The sequence below is a fragment of the Manihot esculenta genome, chromosome 8 (genome assembly GCF_001659605.2).
Source record: "Manihot esculenta cultivar AM560-2 chromosome 8, M.esculenta_v8, whole genome shotgun sequence".
Lineage (NCBI taxonomy): Eukaryota > Viridiplantae > Streptophyta > Magnoliopsida > Malpighiales > Euphorbiaceae > Manihot > Manihot esculenta.
The window spans coordinates 13,614,015-13,635,613 of record NC_035168.2 but is presented as its reverse complement, the minus strand read 5'-3'; the positions used below and the strand labels follow the sequence as shown (position 1 = coordinate 13,635,613).

Sequence of the window (21,599 nt, the reverse complement as noted above, 5' to 3'; positions counted from 1 at the left end):
AATCATAAAACACATTAAAACATTTTTATAAAACATGATTCTACCCTTCTAGAGGTCTCCGACATCCGAGATTCCACCGGACGGTAGGAATTCCGATACCGGAGTCTAGCCGGGTATTACACTCATGCATGTTCGGCGGCACTTTCGGCGGCCGAAACTCCCAGACAGAGACGAAAGTCTCCTTTCGGGGGCAAGCTTCGGCAGCCGAAGGCTGCCTCCACAAGAGGGTTCGGCGGCCGAAAGTCCCTTCGGCTGCCGAACCTGGTTTCTCCCAAAGGGCAGAAACTTGGTTCAAACATGCACAAACGCCTCCAAAATCAAACCAACATGCATTTAGCTCAACCAAAACATGCATACAAGCTCCTAGGGGTCTCAAACTACCTTAAACCCCAACTACAACACATCAAACACACATTACAAGCCACATTGTTCATGAACATACATTTATACCCATAAACATAACTATAACCTAAACATGCATTCTACCCCCATGAACTTCATAAAACTTACTTAAAACATAATATAAGCTAGAGATCGACCCTTACCTCTTGAAGATCGAGAGTAGAGGCGACCAAACTTGGAGTTGGGAGAGATTTGAGTTCTTGAACCTCAAAGCTCCAAAACTTTGCTCAAAGCTCAAATCTTCAAAACAAAGTTAAAAAAAATGAAAAACTTGAAAGATCTAGAGGAAAAACATCAAAGATCGGTGAGGGACGGTGGAGAGCTCACCTTGGCCGAAAATGGGGAAAAGCTCGCCCGTTTTCGGCTAAGGGACCCTTTTATAGTGGCTGTCCAGGCCACGTTCGGGGGCCGAATGTGCCTCCGCATGCATGCCATGTTCGGCGGCCAAACTTGAGGTTCGGCGGCCGAACCTGGGCTTCCCTCACTTATGCCTTCGGGGGCCCAAGGCTCACTCGAAATGCATGCATGTTCGGCGGCCGAACTTTGAGTTTCGGCGGCCGAACCTGAGCTTTCCTCCAAGGTTGTTTTCATTCAAAAACTCATTTCCTCTTTACTTAAAATCATCAAAAACATTAAAACATTTCATGAAAACATGGTTTTACCCATCTAGAGGCCTCCGACATCCGAGATTCTACCGGACGGTAGGAATTCCGATACCGGAGTCTAGCCGGGTATTACAGGAGGCATTTATGCATGTTGGAGCTGAGTTTCTGCCCCTTTGGGAGAACTCAAGTTCGGCAGCCGAAGGGACTTTCAGCCACCGAACTTGCCTGTGGAGGCCAACTTTCGGCTGCTGAACCCTGCCCCCGAAAGTGGACTTTCGGCTCTGGAAGGGAGTTTCGGCTGCCGAAGGTGCTGCCGAACATGCATGAGTTTCGGCTCTGGAACCCACTTTCGGCCGCCGAAGGTGCCGCCGAAAGTGGCTGAGTTTCGGCTCTGGAGGGACTTTCGACCGCCGAACCTGCCGCCGAAAGTGCCCTGTTCAGCCTTCCTTTGCATGATTTCTATGGTTGTTCTAAGATGTTTTAGGGGGATTTTTGGGGAGCAGTTTAGAGTTATGTTAGTCTTTGTTTAGTACCTCATTTGAGTCCACCTGTGTAGGTTCGGACCCGAGGAACCAAGGACCTCGGCAGTGAGATAGCTGCTTCCGAGTCATTAGAGCTCCAGCCAGAGGTGATTGGAATAACTCTTTATGTTTCAAAGCAAATAAATAAATTTTGAGCATGATACATGCATCACGTATGCCATGAGATATACTAGGTTGTTTGCATTAGAATTCACGAATATGTTGCATTGCATAACTTGATGATGATGTGGATGGATGTTGAATGACCTTTTAGTCCTCGTATGTTATGGTATGATGATGATACGATATGGATAGCCAGTGAGGCCCATTCTACGCCCCTGGCACTATGTTAAGAGAAAGACCAGTGAGGCCCATTCTACGCCCCTGGCACAATTGGACTATGTAGAGGACTATTGGTGACAAGTCCATCCTTGATGTGATTTGTTTGTGATGTGTTGCATTTCATGAAAGCATGAAATTTAAATTGAATATTTATTTATTCTGCTCACTGGGCTTTATAGCTCACCCCTCTCCCTTAACCCCCAGGTTTGCAGGTACAGGGTAGACAAGGAGGTCAGCAGGAGTAGAGTTATGTTTTATGTAATAGATAGATGTGGACATGAAAATGATGTAATGTAAAAGTATAGTATAGAAATGTAATGTAATGATGCTTATGGAAGTTTAGAGTTGTGCTTGACCATAGTATGTTGCTAATCCCTTTTTAGTACATGATCTTAAATGTTTATTGATGATTATGTAAACCAAGCTTAATGTATGTTATGATACCCCATTGGAGTATTTGATGAGGACTCCAGTGAGAGGTTTTATGTTATGATTTGTGCATGCACAGGTTAAGCTTGGTGAAGGAACGAATGAATGAACGAATGAATGAATAAATGAGAAAGTTTTAAATTTTTATGTAATTGTTGATCATGTATGGGATTAAACAGGTATACAGGATGTATGTTAGGCTTGCTATGGGTCCCGGCGGCCTTAAGCCGATCTGGATCCTAGCGTCGGTAGCGGTCTGATTTTTGGGTCGTTATAGATTGGTATCAAAGCCCTAGGTTCATATGGTCGGACCTAGAAAGTGTCGGGCTCATAGAGGTTATTGAAGGTCAAGCACAATAGGAAGATCATGTCCACTAGGATAGGATGTAGAGTCCTATCTTGATTGATGATGTGAAATGCCATGATATTATGCATGTGCATTAATGATATGCTATGTATGTGATGCGGGTTCATGTGTTTTCACATGAACCATTTGATGCTAATGTTGTGCTATGTGTGCTGTTTTTCAGTAAACAGGATGAGAGGAACTCGTCGATCTGCACGATTGACTGGAGTACCACCGGAGGATGAGGGCATGAGTGCCCGTCCCCCTGCATTGCTAAGGGCAATGTCTAGCAGGTCTAGCAGAGAAAGAGCAGTGAGAGACCCTAGAAGGTCTTTGGATATGAACAAAAGCAGATCAGTAAGGGGAACAGTTCAAGGAGGAATGTCAGAAGATGTGGGGGATGATATGGATATGGATCAGAGGAGGGATGGCAGCCTTGGAGTGAGTATGTCTGAAGAGGGCATGGGAGAGTCCCAGGGAGGCACTCAGGCCTCGGGATTTGTTCAGCCACCCCAGTACCCACCCTTTTCTCAGCATCCCGGGTATTCGATGGGAGGTACATCGGATTACCCCAGTTTTAACCCTTACCCTTCTCACATGCCATACCCACCTTTTTACCCACCATACCCACAGTACCCTATGTGCCCACCCCCATCCTTCTACCCAGGTACAACAGACCCTAACTCAGGGAATGTTGCACCTCCTCCACCATCAGTAGAACCTAATGTCCCAGAAACCCAAGTACCTAAACCTAGCTCATCTAGAGGGAGCAAGGTCAAGATGACCGATTACATGAAGCTGGGTGCTCCCCAGTATGAAACAGGTGATGACCCGTTCGAGTACCTCGGGAGGGTCAAGATGATTATAGATGAGATAGGAGCTGATGACAATAGAGCCATTCAGATGGCTGGGTTCACGCTAAAATGCAAGAAGGCCCGTGAGTGGTTCAAGAACTATGTGAACCCGAGGTTGGATAGTCTTTCATGGGAGGAGTTTGCGAATGAGTTCGCAGGATGGGCTTTCCCTGACAGTTCAAGGGAGTTAAAGATGATTGAATTTGAGCAGCTAAGGCAGACAGAAGAGATGAGTGTAGATGAGTACACAGATAGATTTTTGGAGCTGTTGCCGTTTGCTGGGCAGAATCTAGACACAGATCAAAAGAAGTCAAGGAGGTATATCATGAGGCTCCATTCCAGGTATTCCTCCTTGATCCAGTCAGCAGAGAGGGAGAGTTTCCATGCCATAGTGGATATGGCTCGAAGAATGGAGGCTAGTGCAATCATTGAAGGGAAAGTTAAACAGTATGAGGCACAGCCTTCTGGTTCCAAGACCCCTGGTGGGGGCAAGTTAGATCCTTCTACCTTGAATGCAGCAGCTTCAGGCAGCAAGAGGTGGAGTAGTACCACCAAGAAGTCAAAGAAGAACAAGTTCTGGAGCAAGATCAAGTCAGGTCTAGGGTTGGAAAGTGGCTCGAGTTCAGGTGCAGTTAATGCAGCTTGTAGGAAGTGTGGGAAGCCGCACAAGGGAGTATGTCTGGTTGGGACGACAGCCTGCTTCAGATGTGGGCAGGAGGGACACATGGCTCGGGAGTGTCCTAGAGCAGCTTTTATGGCACAGTCTCAGCAGACAGCCTCTAGTAGTGTGGCTCAACCAGTAGCTCCAGCCACGACTTAGGCCAGTGGCAGAGGCAGAGGGAGAGGGGCAGCCTCTTCTTCAGCGGGTTTTAGAGGTGAAGGTCCATCAGCCCCAGCATAGATCTTCACAATGACACAGCAGGAGGCAAATGCATCAAACACCGTGGTGGCAGGTAATCTCATCATTGGTTGCTCAGATGTTTATGCCTTAATGGACCCTGGTGCATCTCATTCTTTTATTGCTCCGAGGGCCGTCGAGAGGTTGGGATTGATGGTCTCTGGGTTAGAGTGTCCCCTATAGGTCAGTGGACCCAAGTGCGACCCATCAGTGGCAGAGTCAGTCTGCCAGTATAGTCCAGTTTTTGTTGAGGGAAGATGACTTTCAGCCGACCTTGTGGTTCTAGATTTGATAGATTTTGACGTCATTCTAGGGATGGATTGGCTATCTACCCATGGTGCTACCTTGGACTGCAGAGACAAGGTAGTCAAGTTCAGATGTCAGGATGGGTCAGAGGTTGTCTTTAGAGGAGACAGGGGGAGTACACCTAGAGGTTTAATATCAGCCCTTTAGGCTCGTAGGTTGCTCAGGAGGGTTGTCAGGGTTTTCTGGCTCATGTGAGAGAGCTGGATAGTCATGTTAGAGAGCCCACCTCAGTGCCCGTGGTTAGAGAGTTTTTAGATGTCTTCCCAGATGATCTTCCAGGACTACCACCTGCTAGGGAGATAGAGTTTGAAATTGAACTAATGCCAGGAGCCAGACCGATCTATATCCCTCCCTACAGGATGGCGCCAGCAGAATTGAAAGAGCTGAAAGAGTAGTTGCAAGAGCTGGTAGACAAGGGTTTCATTCGACCGAGTACCTCACCTTGGGGTGCCCCGGTACTGTTTGTAAGAAAGAAGGATGGATCCCTTAGACTTTGTATCGACTATAGACAGTTGAACAAAGTCACTACCAAGAACAAGTACCCGTTGCCTAGGATCGATGATCTATTTGACCAGCTAGCCGGAGGAGGTTGTTTCTCCAAGATAGATCTGAGATCCGGGTACCACCAGCTGAGGATAAGAGGAGAGGATGTGCCGAAGACGGCATTCAGAACCAGATATGGGCACTATGAGTTTCTTGTGATGCCGTTCGGGTTAACCAATGCCCCTGCAGCATTCATGGATCTCATGAACAGGGTTTTCAGTCAGTACCTGGATCACTTTGTTATTGTCTTCATAGATGATATCTTAGTGTACTCCAGGAATGCAGAGGAGCATGCCCATCATCTGAGGTTAGTTCTGCAGACCTTGAGGGAACATGGCTTGTATGCCAAGTTCTCCAAGTGTGAATTCTGGCTGAGGAGTATTTCATTCTTGGGGCATGTGGTGTCAGAAAATGGAATAGAGGTGGACCCCAAGAAGGTGGAAGCTGTAGCTAACTGGCCTAGACCCACTACAGTGACAGAGATCAAGAGCTTCTTGGGTTTGGCAGGTTACTACAGGAGGTTCATTCAGTACTTCTCTAAAATTGTCGCTCCTATTATCAGATTGACCAAAAAGAACCAGAAGTTTGTGTGGATCGACCAGTGTGAGGAGAGCTTTGAAGAGCTAAAGAAGAGGTTGACTTCAGCACCGGTATTAGCTCTGCCGACCAGTAATGAGGACTTCAAAGTCTTTTGCGATGCATCCCGTGTGGGACTGGGTTGTGTGCTGATGCAGAATGAAAGGGTGATTGCTTATGCTTCTAGGCAGCTGAAGAAGCACGAGTTGAATTACCCTACACATGACCCAGAGATGGCAGCTGTAATCTTTACACTCAAGATGTGGAGGCACTACCTTTATGGGGTAAAATGTGAGATCTTCATAGATCATAAGAGCCTGCAGTACATCTTGAGTCAGAGAGAGTTGAATCTGAGGCAAAGAAGATGGGTGGAACTGCTTAGTGACTATGATTGCAAGATTCAATACCATCCGGGTAAGGCGAATGTTGTGGCAGACGCCTTAAGCCGGAAATCACTTGGCAGTTTATCCCATATTTCAGCAGAGAGGAGGTCAGTGGTGAGGTCATTCTTCGAGCTCATCAATGAAGGTCTACAGTTGGAGTTGTCTAGTACAGGTGCTTTGATAGCCCAGATGAGAGTGGCACCCGTGTTTCTGGAGCAGATGGCTCAGAAACAGCATGAGGACCCAGAGTTAGTGAAGATTGCTAGGACTGTTCAGTCAGACAAGAATGAAGAGTTTAGGTTTGACAGCAAGGGAATCCTCCGCTATGGGAATAGATTGTGTGTACCAGATGACGTGGGTCTGAAGGGAGACATTATGAGGGAGGCTCATAATGCCAGATACAGTGTTCACCCGGGAGCCACCAAAATGTATCAAGATCTGAGAAGAGTTTATTGGTGGCCAGCTATGAAGAGAGAAGTGGCACAGTTTGTGTCAGCCTGCGAAATATGTCAGAGGGTGAAACTGGAACATGAAAAGCCGGCTGGAATGCTTAACCCACTACCTATTCCAGAGTGGAAATGGGAGAATATAGCTATGGACTTCGTGGTGGGGCTACCGGCGGCGTCCAACAGATTGGACTCCATATAGGTGATTATGGATAGACTGACCAAATCTGCTCACTTCATCCCTGTCAGGAGTGGCTATTCTGTGGACAAGTTGGCGCAGGTGTATGTAGATGAGGTTGTCAGGTTGCATGGGGTTCCTGTTTCAATAGTGTCTGATAGAGGACCCCAGTTCACCTCCAGGTTTTGGCGGAGTCTGCAGAATGCTATGGGTACCAGGTTGGATTTTAGCACTGCTTTCCATCCACAGACTGACGGACAGTCAGAGAGGACCATCCAGACTATAGAAGATATGCTCAGAATGTGTGTGCTAGATTTTGGCGGTTCTTGGAGGCAGCATCTACCTCTGGTCGAGTTTGCCTACAATAACAGCCATCATGCTAGCATAGGGATGGCTCCATATGAGGCTTTGTATGGAAGGAAGTGCAGGTCACCTGTTTGCTGGGAAGAAGTTGGGGAAAGGGCCTTAGCAGGGCCTGAGCTTGTAAAGATCACCAGCAGAGTGGTGCCCATAATCAAAGAAAGGATCAAGACTACTGCAAGCAGGCAAAAGAGTTATGCAAATATCCGCAGAAGGCAAGTGGAATTTCAGGAGGGGGATTTGGTATTGCTCAAGGTGTCTCCGATGAAAGGGGTGATTCGGTTCGAGAAGAAAGGTAAGCTAGCTCCACGGTACATCGGACCCTTTGAAATCTTGCAAAAGATAGGAAATGTATCGTATAAGCTAGATTTACCTGCTTCAATGGAGAGAATCCATCGGTTTTCCATGTTTCTATGCTACGAAAGTTTGTGTCAGATCCGGGTAAGGTTCTTAGTGAGCCTGATGTGGAGGTCCAAGATGATCTCACTTATGTTGAGCAGCCAGTGCGGATTCTTGACACTCAGATCAGAAAATTAAGGAACAAGGAAATCCCGATGGTGAAAGTCCTTTGGAATCACCATAACATCGAGGAATGTACCTGGGAGACACGGGAGTCCATGCTCCAGCAATATCCTCATCTCTTTTAAAGTAAGTGTTATGTGTTTTATGTGAATGTCTATGTTTTACGCTATGCGTGTGTTGTTTGGTGAACATTCGGGGACGAATGTTCTTAAGGAGGGGAGAATGTAATACCTGGCTAGACTCCGGTATCGGAATTCCTACCGTCCGGTGGAATCTCGGATGTCGGAAACCTCTAGAAGGGTAAAACTATGTTTTCATAAGATGTTTTAATGTAGTTTATGGTTTTAAGCAAGAAAGGAAATGAGTTTTGTATGAAAATAACCTTGGAGGAAGACCCAGGTTCGGCCGCTGAACCTCAAGTTCGGCTGCCGAACATGCATGCATTTCGGGAGTGCGTTTTCGGCGGCCGAACATGCATGCATTTCGGGAGTGTGTTAGGCCCCCGAAGGCATGAGAGAGCGAAGTCTAGGTTCGGCCGCCGAACCTTATGTTCGGCCGCCGAACATGGCATGCATGCGGAGGCACGTTAGGCCCCCGAAAGTGGCCTGGCCAGCCACCTATAAAGGGGTCCCCATGTCCGAACGGGTGAGCTTTTCTCCCCATTTTCGGCCAAGGTGAGTTCTCCGCCGTCCCTTATCGATTTTGAGCTCCTTCCTTCGAATTTTCATGATTTTCTTATGAGTTTTCACTTGGTTTTTGAAGATTTCGAGCTTAGATCGAAGTTCTGAAGCTTGGAGACCTCAGGAACCCATCCTCCCCAAATCTCCAAGTTAGGTCACACTCTCTCTCGATCTTCAAGAGGTAAGAGTCGATCTTGAGCTCATTCTATATTTTAAACAAGTTTTAAGAGGGTTCATGGGGTAGAAGTGCATGTTTAGGTTAGTTGAACATTGTTAGGTTTTTATATGAGTTTTGGTCAATGTAGGTTGCTGAGTTACTTGTTTTGTGTTGTTGTTGGGGTTTAGGTTAGTTTGAGACCCCTATGTGTTGATGTATGTGTATGCATGATTTGAGAGGGTTGGATGCATGTTTGGAAGTTTGGGAGGCATTTGTGCATGTTGGAGCTGAGTTTCTGCCCCTTTGAGAGAACTCAGGTTCGGCAGCCGAAGGGACTTTCGGCCGCCGAACCTGCCTGTGGAGGCCAACTTTCGGCTGCCGAATCCTGCCCCCGAAAGTGGACTTTCGGCTCTAGAAGGGAGTTTCGGCCGCCGAAGGTGCTGCCGAACATGCATGAGTTTCGGCTCTGGAACCCACTTTCGACCGCCGAAGGTGCCGCCGAAAGTGGCTGAGTTTCGGCTCTGGAGGGACTTTCGGCCGCCGAACCTGCCGCCGAAAGTGCCCTGTTCAGCCTTCCTTTGCATGATTTCTATGGTTGTTCTAAGATGTTTTAGGGGGATTTTTGGGGAGCAGTTTAGAGTTATGTTAGTCTTTGTTTAGTACCTCATTTGAGTCCACCTGTGTAGGTTCGGACCCGAGGAACCAAGGACCTCGGCAGTGAGATAGCTGCTTCAGAGTCATTAGAGCTCTAGCCAGAGGTGAGTGGAATAACTCTTTATGTTTCAAAGCAAATAAATAAATTTTGAGCATGATACATGCATCATGTATGCCATGAGATATACTAGGTTGTTTGCATTAGAATTCACGAATATGTTGCATTGCATAACTTGATGATGATGTGGATGGATGTTGAATGACCCTTTAGTCCTCGTATGTTATGGTATGATGATGATATGATATGGATAGCCAGTGAGGCCCATTCTACGCCCCTGGCACTATGTTAAAAGAAAGACCAGTGAGGCCCATTCTACGCCCCTAGCACTATGGAATGTTACGCTATGTTATGTTATGTTAAGAGAAAGACCAGTGAGGCTCATTCTACGCCCCTGGCACGATTGGACTATGTAGAGGACTATTGGTGACAAGTCCATCCTTGATGTGATTTGTTTGTGATGTGTTGCATTTTCATGAAAGCATGAAATTTAAATTGAATGTTTATTTATTCTGCTCACTGGGCTTTATAGCTCACCCCTCTCCCTTAACCCCCAGGTTTGCAGGTACAGGGTAGACCAGGAGGTCAGCAGGAGTAGAGTCATGTTTTATGTAATAGATAGATGTGGACATGAATATGATGTAATGTAAAAGTATAGTATAGAAATGTAATGTAATGATGCTTATGGAAGTTTAGAGTTGTGCTTGACCATAGTATGTTGCTAATCCCTTTTTAGTACATGATCTTAAATGTTTATTGATGATTATGTAAACCAAGCTTAATGTATGTTATGATACCCCATTGGAGTATTTGATGAGGACTCCAGTGAGAGGTTTTATGTTATGATTTGTGCATGCACAGGTTAAGCTTGGTGAAGGAACGAATGAATGAACGAATGAATGAATAAATGAGAAAGTTTTAAATTTTTATGTAATTGTTGATCATTTATGGGATTAAACAGATATACAGGATGTATGTTAGGCTTGCTACGGGTCCCGGCGGCCTTAAGCCGATCTGGATCCTAGCGCCGGTAGCGGTCCGATTTTTGGGTCGTTACAGCATTGGTCTCATCTCACAAAGATAATTACAGGCATGTGTTGCTGCTCTTACAATCACTCTCAAATATTTAAAACTTTTTTGTAAGGATAAAAATGACCAAAAGCTCGTCAAGGCTAGTTAGGGCAAGAAAATGCTCGGAAGCTTGTCAGGGCTATAAAAGGCTAAGGAGCTCGTCAAGGCTAGAAAATACTCAAAAGCTTACTAAGGCTAGAAAAGGCCAAGGAGCTCGCAAGGGTTAGAAAGATATTCGAAAACTTGATAAGGCTGGAAAAGGCCAAGGAGCTCGCAAGAGCTTAAAAATGTTCAGAAGCTCACAAAGGCATTTGATGCCAGAAAGCTCGTAAGGGCTACAAAAAGCTCATTAGGGATGAAAAATGCCCAGATGCTCGCAAAGGTATTTGATGCCCGAAAGCTCATCAGGGCTAAAGAAAGCTCAGAAGCACGACAAGGCAACAAAAGGTCTGGAAGCTCGCAAGGGCTCAAAAATGCCCAAAAACTTATCAAGGTATTATTATTATATCACTGGATCAATTTTTGCCAAGATAAGATCTTAAACCTAATTGATTGGCAAGGCAAACAAGAAAAAAGCAATGACATCATGCGCTCAGCCTGGACAAACAAGCCAGATGACCCAAATCATGAAGAGAACTGTCACATTCGAATCTAAACAATTGAAGACTAGCGGGGGAACCTCTGATGTTATATGAGATTCTCCAAAAATAGGCAGTGAGTTGTCACCATAAGATTGCATCATGTGGCAAGGATCTGATAGATCAATATGCAGTCCCATCATAGAATGAATGGCCCAGACGACTATGGTACCCGAATCCAAAGAGAAAAAGAGACCCTAGCGCTTTAGGACAGTTCAGCCTCAGGACGGACATAACTCACCCTCATAACTTTAGAGCAAGGCTCCATGAGGAAATTACCTTCAATAACTACAATCTAACAAATCCCTTTCACGCATTCGATCACGGGATTTCCGATTAATTAGCCAGTGAAGATCCTTTACCAACTAGTCGGCCACATTATTGCTGGATTATAAAAAAAATACTATATTTATGCCTACCTTCTTGCAGTATAAAAGGAGAACGATCACATAGACAAAGGTACGCTATTCTGGAACACTACTCAAGTTCTAAGCAGTTCATTGCATTCTTTCGATTCCTTAGTATACTAACTTGAGCGTCGGAATGGCTGTTGTGGCACTCACCACTATCTCAAATCCTCTTTCTTACAGATTTAGCCAATTATAATATAATTCCATTTCGACCACGTTATTATTTTATTTTCAGCAACATGACTTAGCGTTGATAGATTATTATTAGTGTAAATAATTAAAATTTAATAAAATTATAATTAGAAAATATGAAATTATGATATATGAAGAAATAATATTTTAATTGAATTAATCTCAAACTCTATAATCACTTGTTAGAAAAAGAATTTAATAGTATTTAAATTAAAAATAAAAGAATTTAAAAAATTAAAATTAAATGATCAAATTGAAAATATATTAAAATAAAAAAAATGATGAAAATGCAAACATATTTTATAAATATAACTATTATTATTAAGAAAAAAAATATTATTTAGTTTTTATATTTAAAAAAATTCACTAATTAATTCTTAATTTTTAAAAATATATTAAATATTTTAAAAATTTTAAAAATTTTACTATTAATATATTTTTAAAAATTAAGAATTTTACTAATAAATTTTTATCAGTTTTAACAGTTAGATTTTATAAAAAATATTTTTAATATAAAAAATTTAATTAATATATATTTTTATAAAATTGAAAAATAAATTAATAAATTTTTTGATAATGAAAAAATTAAATAGTAAATTTTATTATTATTAATTTAATTTCAGATTTCGTATAGTCTAACATTTCATCTTATCTATCACGGAATTTACATTTCTACCCCAACTCACTCAACCGTTCCGTTCCTCGCATTAAACCCGCGGGCCGAGGAGCATCATCGTCATTTTGGCTTCTTGGAGGTGACAGGCTGAAGGAGAAGAAAGAGAAACTTCAATGATCTCCCAGTTTTACCCATACTCCCACCTAATATATGCCGTTAGGAAAGGGTTAGCAACGTCCATTAAATTTCAAATATAAAATAAATGACCAAGAGGGGCAATTCTGTCATTTGAAAAATTATATAGAGAGAGATGGTGAGAGAGAGAGTGAGTGTGGGTGAGACAGACTCGTTTGTTTCCGTTTTTTTCTGTTAAATATATGTGAAACAGAGAGAAGGCCATGGTGTCGGACCAGGAGTTAGCGAAAGGGGTAGAGACTCTGCTCCGTCAATCAGACCCCAACTCCGTCACCTCCTTAGACGGCGTCGTTCAGCAACTCGAAGCGAAGCTAGGGTTAAACCTCTCCCACAGGGCTGGCTTCATTCGTGACCAGATCAACCTTCTGCTCCGATCACACCCGACAACTGTTACAACAACCGTAACCCCTACAGCTGTTACGCAACAACCACCTCCGCCGCTGCACCCGCAGCAACAGCAACATCAACAGCCCCAACCGCAACCACATGCCCTCCACCTTACGCAGAAAGACCAGTTTGCCCTCCAACACCACCCGCAATTCCTACAAATGCCTGCTCAGTTTGCCTTCCATCCCCACCAACATCAAGTTTTCCAGCAGGACCTCAACTTCCGCCAGCAACCAGAGCTGTCACATCTCCCGCCTGCCCAGCAGCAGCAGCAGCAACAGCAGAGGCAGCAACAGCAGAGGCAGCAGCCTCCGCCTCTTCCAAAACCGGAGGTCTTCTCCCAAAATGTGACTCCTGTCCCTCCTGAATTGTCCAAAGAAAGGTGCTATAACTTTTTTTTTTTTTGTGAGAGGGTAATTACTCAGTTCTGGACTGGTTTTTGCCATTAGATGTTGGTTTTAGGATTTTGCTGGTTACGCTTTGAGGGTTGGAGGCTTAATTTGATGTTCAGCATTTAGATTTCGAACTAGGGTTCCTTATTTTTAGTTCTATTTTTTAAGGTGTAGTTCGTCACTTTCCCACTTTTGGTGATTGTTGTCTTTGGAACTCATAGGAAGCAATTTACTTGTTTTATGTTGACTATCATTTAATAAATTTTTTACCATTTATAGGTTTGTCTTCTTGTAAAATTTGTACCTTCAACTGTCTAATCTTTATTGTTAATGCTGATTTTTCAATGCTTGGAGTTTACTGTAAAAAAAGTAATTACCAAATTTCAAGTTTACAAAGCTGTTTAAAAAAAGTTAGCATTTTGTACTGGTTTTTTTGGTATCCTTTTTTTTTTTAAAATAAATTTTTGTTATTTGATATAAATTAAAAAAAAGAAAAAAACAAAAGCCATCTGTCATATGAAAATACAAGCTTCTATAGTTACGTAGATGCATTATTTTCTTCTAGATAGTATTAAAAGAAAAAGAGGAATGGCCTTTGCCTGTCTTTTTGAGGCAAGCGCATGAATCAGTCGTGAAGAGCTCTGTTGATACACTGGTGTGGCTTTCAGATTGGAAGCTATTATTGGCGTTTTAGCTTTATTCTTTACTATTCAGTAGCATTTTTTTAGTCATTCGGTAGTTTCTATGTATTTGGTCGTGCGAAACCTTTTTAGTATCTTTAGCTGAAGATCAATAATTGTGTCTACATTTCCCTTTTTTTTTTGTTCTTATTTTGGTTTGTCTATTGAATCTTTTGCAAACGCTGCATGACACTACACTTTAGGGAGGCAAATAGAGTGATGGTGTTGCTGTTATATTTCTCATGCAGTGCTCCGGTTGGGGCCAAAAGAAGAGGTGGCCCAGGTGGTTTGAACAAAGTTTGTGGTGTTTCACCTGAACTTCAGGCCATTGTTGGTGAGCCAGCCTTGCCAAGGACTGAGGTATAATCTCTATTTGGTTTTATTTATATAATGCTTTATACTCGATAATAAATCCTTTGCTTGATACAGATTGTGAAGCAATTGTGGGCCTACATAAGGAAAAACAACCTCCAAGACCCAAGCAATAAGAGAAAGATAATTTGTGATGATGCCCTACGGGTGGTTTTCGAGACAGACTGCACTGACATGTTCAAGATGAACAAGCTGCTTGCTAAACATATCATTCCTCTTGAACCTACAAGTATGCGCTGCAGTTATGCAGTATATTATTGAATTGCAATATAATTGATCAAGCCAAATTTTATTCTTGAAAATGTCTGCAGAGGAGGCTGGTGGTCAAGCAAAACGAGTGAAGGTGGATATTGAGTCCACTAATGAAACTACTGAACCTTGTGCATCTGTGGTGGTGATATCCGAAGCACTTGCTGAGTTTTTGGGGACTGGAAGAAGGGAGCTGAGCCAATTAGAGGCTTCCAGGCTTGTGTGGGAGTATATAAAGGTTAATCAATTGGAGGTATGTGGTGTATGTATAACTCCTTGAGTTTTGAGCTTGAATTTGTCACCATATTTAGAATATTTAGGATGCGACCACAACTTGTTGGAATGGTCTCGTTTTTCTCTTTTATCATATCTTGTTTTTACCATCCCCACCTTCCCCACTGTTTTTTTATTTATTTTTGTTTTATTTTTGTTTTATTTCAGTCCTTCAGAGGTTCTATATATTCTCAATAGCTAATTAATATCTATACCTTTCGCTTTATTGTGAAAAATGCATTAGAAACTAAAAGTTTTATGGATTTTTTTGTATGCCTTAGGATCCACTGAATGCAATGGTGATATTATGTGATGCAAAACTCCGAGAGCTTCTTGGATGTGACAGCATATCTGCAGTGGGGGTAGACGAGATGTTAACACGACATCATTTGTTCAAGAAGTCATGATATTTGGCTATGATAATGGGTTAGTGTTATAATAATGTCCATATAAGTGTGCATTCATCTTTGTGCTTTAATATGCATTCTCTATTACCCCGCTTTTGCCTTCAATGAAGACAAAGTATCATTCATAGGTTAAACGTTTGTTTATCGAGTTTGGGTTGAGGGTAAGATAAGTGACTCTGAGTTGGCTTACCTTGTTTCATAACTAAAAGGAGAGAAAATGAGAGAGTAGTGTTGGGTTTCAATTGGATTGAACGTAGCGGAAGAAATAGAAAAACAAAATTTTTCTCCAATATGGATCGCGTTTAAACTAGGAAAGCAATAATAATAAAAGTGAAAATAAATACCTTTTATTTTCTTTGCAGCAAAACACGAGATCGATCGCTTTAGTTGGGTTGTCGCAAATCACAAACTGTCCAAGTGTCTAGTCTCTAACGATATCCACACAGAATAATAATCGAAAAACCTTAGAACAATTCTAAGGGATTGAGAAGGGGAGAGGTTTTGAGTGCTAACTCTCTACCTTTTTTACAAATTCTGGAGGCTCTCGAAAAGGTTTCTCACAAAAGTTGCCTCAGATTTTCATAAGATGTCTTTTTATACTAAAACTCTAGGGTTTCAGTATAATAGTATTTATTTATTTATTTAATTAATTAAATAAATAAATTACAACTATGGTCTAGAACTTTAATAAGTAAGCCATATAAATCTTAAACAGTTTTAATTAAGTCCCTACTTAATTAATTAGATTAAAATCGTAATTCTTTCAAATTACAATTTTATCCCAATACCAATTTATATGCAATAAGTCCTACTTGATTTAACTTCTCGTTTTATTTTTTTACATAATTCTTTATGTGCGTGACTCATTAGGTTCCAAATATGTTGGCAATAAATATAGTTAACTAACTAATTAATTTGAAGGTCAAGAACATTGTCTAGCAACATGTCAAGACTACCCAAATATTCGAAATATCAAAAGTGGTTTGACTTAATCTTTCAGTGCATGGTTTGTCAGCGTAATTAATATTCCTTCATCACAAATGCCCCGATTTAACATTTGATGCATGGAACGTGTTTGCAATGTTAAATCATATTAGTTCTAATTTATTAGCCATTGACCTATTGAATGAAATTTCAAATCTTATTTGCTAATTTCATTCCACCTTGTGCAAGAATTTCATGATCAATACTAGCAGAGAACAAATGGGATATTCCCTAATTTAACCTTTGGTGATTCCTATTTCAATCACATAAATACCTTTCTAATATATCCAATTCATGCCCATTTGTTACTCATGAACCAAGCAATGTGTAAAATGAATCAAGACATAAAAGTCTCTATATAATATTATTTATTGATTTCAAGTTAAAAGATTACTTACACAACTATCACTTGAATAATCCATAGACACAACTTATTTTTCATATGGATTTCTCATACGGATCAGTTTATTGCACTTATTCATAAAATAGGCATCTACATATTAGTTCTAGATATCTTATATATGTCAATCTATGAGATCAGTTGCTTCCTCTAAAAAGAAAGAGTATGATATGTACTAGTTTCAACAGTTCTAATCATTGTCTAATCATGATAAGAGCATCGACCAGGAACATTTGGAAACGTTACTTAAATGCAATATGAATCTCACAATTATAACTAATATTATAATTTTCTTTGTATAGAAATATAGTCTCATGGACTTTATTTTTACTCGAGATTCAATTAAATTAACACTAAAGATAAACAACTGCCTTTATTTATAACTGAAAATTACATGAAATGAAATGTTTGCCTACAACCAACTGATTGGCTGTAGTGCACATTACTAACAATAGGACAGTTAATTTTCTCTCAAATTGGAGAAAAGAAATCAGGGAAGTAGTGAAAGATACACTTTTAAATTACAACTTCCATTTGCGAAAAGTTTGAGCATGACAATGGGTTTAACAGGCGTCCTCATTTTGACACTGAGTCAGTCTGTGATATGCTCGTAAAACTCTGCTGAGCTCACACCACTATTGTGAGTTTGTTTGCACTTGATCCTGCTCCGGCATCCTGCCACATCATCAGCACCTTGCCACGCTAGCAGATTTTTGGCAAAACCCTACTTCACTAATCTCAACGTTTCGGTTCCTGTTTTCACATTTGTTTTGAGTAGAAACAAATAATTAAGGCTGATAAGAGCTTTTTTTCCTCTTCCAAGAGACTATCTAGCCGAAAGTTCAAAGATTGTGAACTGAAATCGATAACTAGAAGATATAACTAAATAAGATATTAATTTTTACGGTGTTGTTGTAGCCCTTCTGACTTGTTTTATGAATATCAAGTTGTCAAATAACTTTTAAGAGTTAAGGAGAGAGAAGTTGAAGTAGCAAAAAAGGAATTATATTGTTTATTTCAGCCACAAGATAATAGGTTTATCTAATTCTCATGTTTATAGTGAATTGAGTCTTTCAACTATGGTTGTGATTCATCTCTAGGCCTTGAGTGATTTGATATATAAGTTCCTTTCCTAGGACATTTGTCCCTTTAGCCTGCTTGTTTTTGCACCTTCTGTTGTAATCTTTTCTTGGCAAAAGATTATAAGCCCAATAGTTAAATAGGCTCTTTAGATTTTTGAGATTTTTTTGAATAAGCTATTCAAATTTTAAAAGATTAAATAAATCCTTCAAATTGTAAAAAATAAATCAAATAATCTCGAGGACAAATAGAGGCTCTTTAAATTCCTTCAAATTTTAAAAGTAAATTAAATAAGCCCATATTTTAAATTCATATATATTTTCTTTGTTCATGTTCTACCTCATCACTTTGTGTCCAACCTTTTTGGTGATATCTTTGGACTTACATCATTTGCTCACCTTTACACTAAATAAACCAAAACATTTTTTTTTTTCTACATTTCATCTCTTCTCCCTATATATCATAGATTCAAAATCAAGCATTTGAATCCTAATCGTTTTCTCCTGCCATTTTATATAGTTCACTCTTTAACACTATTATCAACATAGAAGAAAAAGATAATAATAACAATGATGATGAAGAAGAATATTCTTAATATATTAATAAGAATTGGATCTTTTCAGATTGTGATCAAGTTTACGGCGGTAACTTTGACAATGACGTAGATGACAAACTCAATAGTGAAGTGCCTTGAACCATTATTCAAAGAATTACTTATTAATTTGCTCCAAGATACGATAGATGCTCACTGGAACTGTTGCAAATTGAAAACTTGTAAACTGATGAGGACCTTGTATGCTGACCTTGGCTAGATTTTGAATTAAGCAAGTTATAGTCTAGTTTACTTTGATTTATTTTTAAAAGTTAAAGGATCTATTTGTATTTGAAATGGTAAGGGGGTATATTTGTTCTATTTTTAAAATTTGAAAGGCTTATTAGACCCCCCAGAAAAATTTAACTGGTTTATTTGAGTATTCAGCCAAACTTTAAGGCCCAAAGGCCCTTTTGCCTTTTTCCTGTTTACTGTGTTTTGCTTATTATTATTATTATTATTTTTTCCATTTTTGGACTTCAATCGTCATTCATCAAGTTTAAGAATATGCAAGCATACTTGTGCACATGTATATTTTATCTTCTATATTTTTGCTTGCTGATTTATTTGCTTATGTTGTGATGTCAATTGAATGAGTGATGATCTCTCTCTTTCTTACAGGTGCAAGGAATGTTTTGTCACCACCACCTCTGTTGGTAGAACAATAGTGAAGAACTTTTTTTTTGGCCCCTTTTCTGTTCTTTTATTTTTCTCATTGTAAATTAATTTGGCTAGATGAAAATGGTGATTTAATCGGGTTTGCTGTGATCCAAATGAAAATGTACCAGGGACCAATGGCAGGGAGTATCTTTCTAGTTATGCCTTAGGCCTGGATTTAGATTGTCTTGCTAATCTTTATAGCTGTTTGAACTTCTTCATGCCTAACCCTCGTAGTAGGTAGCATCAGTGGAATTGTAAAATCTTACTTCCTTTAAGGGACCCATTTGTGCATCTTATTCAATATCTGGGGCTGTTGCTTGTTTAACTGCAAATTTATACTTTGATCATTTGTTAGTATTCTGCCTTTACCTGCTGTTTTTGCTGATCTTCCAGGAATCATTCTGATGGAAGCGCACCCGGTCGCAGGTGCGTTATATAATTACTGAATATGAAATAAAAGAAATAATCATTTTATTATTATTGTTCCGATTGGATTACAAATCTACTTATACAAACTTTTTTTTTGAAAATCTTTTTCTTGTTATAGGAATTAGACACAGCCAATGAGGAATTATTTCATGCCATTATTATATCTATAACAAATAGATTTTGGTCATTAATTACGATGAAACTTTCATGTGACTCAATAAATCGTTATATATACAAGAGTAACACTTGATTTGAGTAAGGATTCCCATACATGAGAACAGGATTGGAACTAATACAACCCTGGCTTAAGAAAGAGCAAAATGATGACCATCAAAAATAGAATGAGGATGGCTGCCTTCATCTTATCTTTGGACAGGTTACAGTAGCTCATCTTCTCTGCTATGCTCATCGCATATTCCATTATTTTCTGGGAGAAAAAAGTTAGTTGAGGATGAACAAGAAGTCTCCCAATAGTTGGACTTGTATTTTCAAGCTAGAAATCAAAGGTTTGAAGAGAGTCTACTTACCAGTCTAAAGGGCTCAATGTGAAAGAGAGGTTCTATGAACATCTCTACATTCCTGAAAGGTTGTGACTATCATGAATTAATGAACAATTTACAATCATTATCACATTTATTTTAGAAATATTTTTCTTTTGATTGGAAGTTTTTGATACCTTATAAACACCTTCCCCTGGTATATTTGGCAAATATAGAAACTAAATCCTTTTCCGAGAGGCATGTGGGTCTTGGTCCATTCTGCAAATAATTCAACCAAGAAATTAAAAAACATTAAGAAAAGACCAACTTGCCAAGAATTTAAATGAATTATTCAAACTAAGAAAGTAAAGGCAAGAGTATATATATACATACGTAGTCTCCATGAAACACCAACATTCATCCCATCATGTATTGTTGGTTGCACCACAAACTCAATATTATTTCCCAAGATTCTTATCACATACTTGAAAAAGTCCAACACTTGCTGCACGACAAGTACTACAAAATTGTGAGTTTGGTTATATATACATATATAAAAAGAAGAATAAGTAGTAGAAGAAGAGAATAAGGAAAAAAAAGGTTGCAGATTTTGATCAATGGTTTTTAGTGAAAAATAGAGTTATACAAAAGATTTTTTTTTACTGTTAAACTGAGATTAGGTGATGCATATAGATCTATTGACCGGTATAAAGTATCTGAATTGAGTTGTATCTAATGTGTTGCTTTATGTATAGGGTGTTGTGAGGAGTTGTTTTTGAACAGTTGTATCTTGTTTTTACTTTGGTTTGCAATAAAATATCTTGCTTACTAAAAAAAAGATAGGTGAACACTGTATCTCCAAATAATACCTGTTTTCCATTGAAAGATTGAAAAAAGGAGAAGAAATTGCAAACACAGCGGCATTCGTCACCAATGATATTGGATAATTCATGGATATTTTTGTTTTTGATTGCAGTGTAAAGCTTGAGGACTGCTTCCAGAGCTTGGTTATCTTCCTCTCCTGACTCCAACCTTTTAGCATTTAAGCCTCTTTGCCTTGAAGAAACTAATCTCCTTTCAACCAAAGGAACGTGCAAGAATTGTGACCCAGAATTCAAAACACAGCAGGTTCTTTTTTTATGAACAAAGGAAGTACTATGGGCATTTCTCGCTTGTGGGAAATTGGAGACTGATTTGGTGCTATATAAGATCATGGGAGAAGAGCTCAGTACCTTAGCCATTTGAATGCTAAATGAATGAATTTGACAAAACCATTCAAGAGTATGTTATATGATAAAAAGAATAGAATAGAAAAGAAAAGAAAACAAATAAGTAACAAGAAAGGAAAGAATCAAAGTATTCTTCAAAGAGCAGTTAAGGAATGGTTCAATGTAAGACAATGTATATATCATATACTTTAAATTAATTTATTCTCCTAATAAATTAAAGACTAAATATTATAAAATAATTAAAAATTTTGATTTTAATTTTTATAATAATTATTTAATCATTACTTTAAAAAAATAAATTTAGAGAAAAATACTACATATTTCTGTGGTATAAAAAAAATTCACTAATTAGTTTCTTTATTTTAAAAAATGTATTAAAATATGTTTTACATTTTAAAAAATTTACTGATCAGTTTTTTTATTAATTTTGGCTATTAAATATTGTAAAAAATAGTCTAAAACACTTTTAATATAAAATTAATTAGTTAAATTTTTTAAAATTTAAGAGATTCATTAATAATTTTTTTAAAATTATAGAGATTAAATAATAAAATATTTAATAATTAAAATTAATAATAAAAAATAAAAAATATTTTAATATACT

General features: G+C 39.4%; 2 protein-coding genes across 6 annotated transcripts; one reads left to right on the top strand and one right to left on the bottom strand.

Moving 5' to 3' along the window:
- The first annotated feature begins 12,499 nt into the window (after window positions 1-12,499).
- On the top strand, window positions 12,500-21,050 carry LOC110620981 (putative uncharacterized protein DDB_G0271606). Of its 5 annotated transcripts, none has more exons than XR_002488884.2 (8): window positions 12,500-13,151; window positions 14,045-14,201; window positions 14,271-14,442; window positions 14,525-14,715; window positions 15,017-15,161; window positions 18,820-18,854; window positions 19,252-19,284; window positions 20,743-21,050. XR_002488884.2 is itself a non-coding variant. In XM_021764941.2 (6 exons), the coding sequence occupies exons 1-5, from the start codon at window positions 12,586-12,588 to the stop codon at window positions 15,140-15,142; spliced, it is 1,212 nt and encodes a 403-aa protein (XP_021620633.1). In that variant the 5' UTR covers window positions 12,501-12,585; the 3' UTR covers window positions 15,143-15,161; window positions 18,820-19,183. The 5 variants fall into 5 exon arrangements, 2 of the variants coding, with proteins under 2 accessions (XP_021620633.1, XP_021620634.1); XR_002488886.2 differs by lacking the exon at window positions 20,743-21,050 and adding an exon at window positions 19,664-19,952; XR_002488885.2 differs by lacking the exon at window positions 20,743-21,050 and adding an exon at window positions 19,406-19,952.
- Window positions 19,577-21,007, bottom strand: LOC110620982. The gene is made up of 5 exons (XM_021764944.2): window positions 20,636-21,007; window positions 20,160-20,271; window positions 19,964-20,045; window positions 19,815-19,866; window positions 19,577-19,714 (listed from the first exon to the last, which is right to left on the bottom strand). Exons 1-5 carry the CDS (start codon window positions 21,005-21,007, stop codon window positions 19,577-19,579), a joined length of 756 nt encoding a protein of 251 aa, XP_021620636.1.
- Window positions 21,051-21,599: the final 549 nt, after the last annotated feature.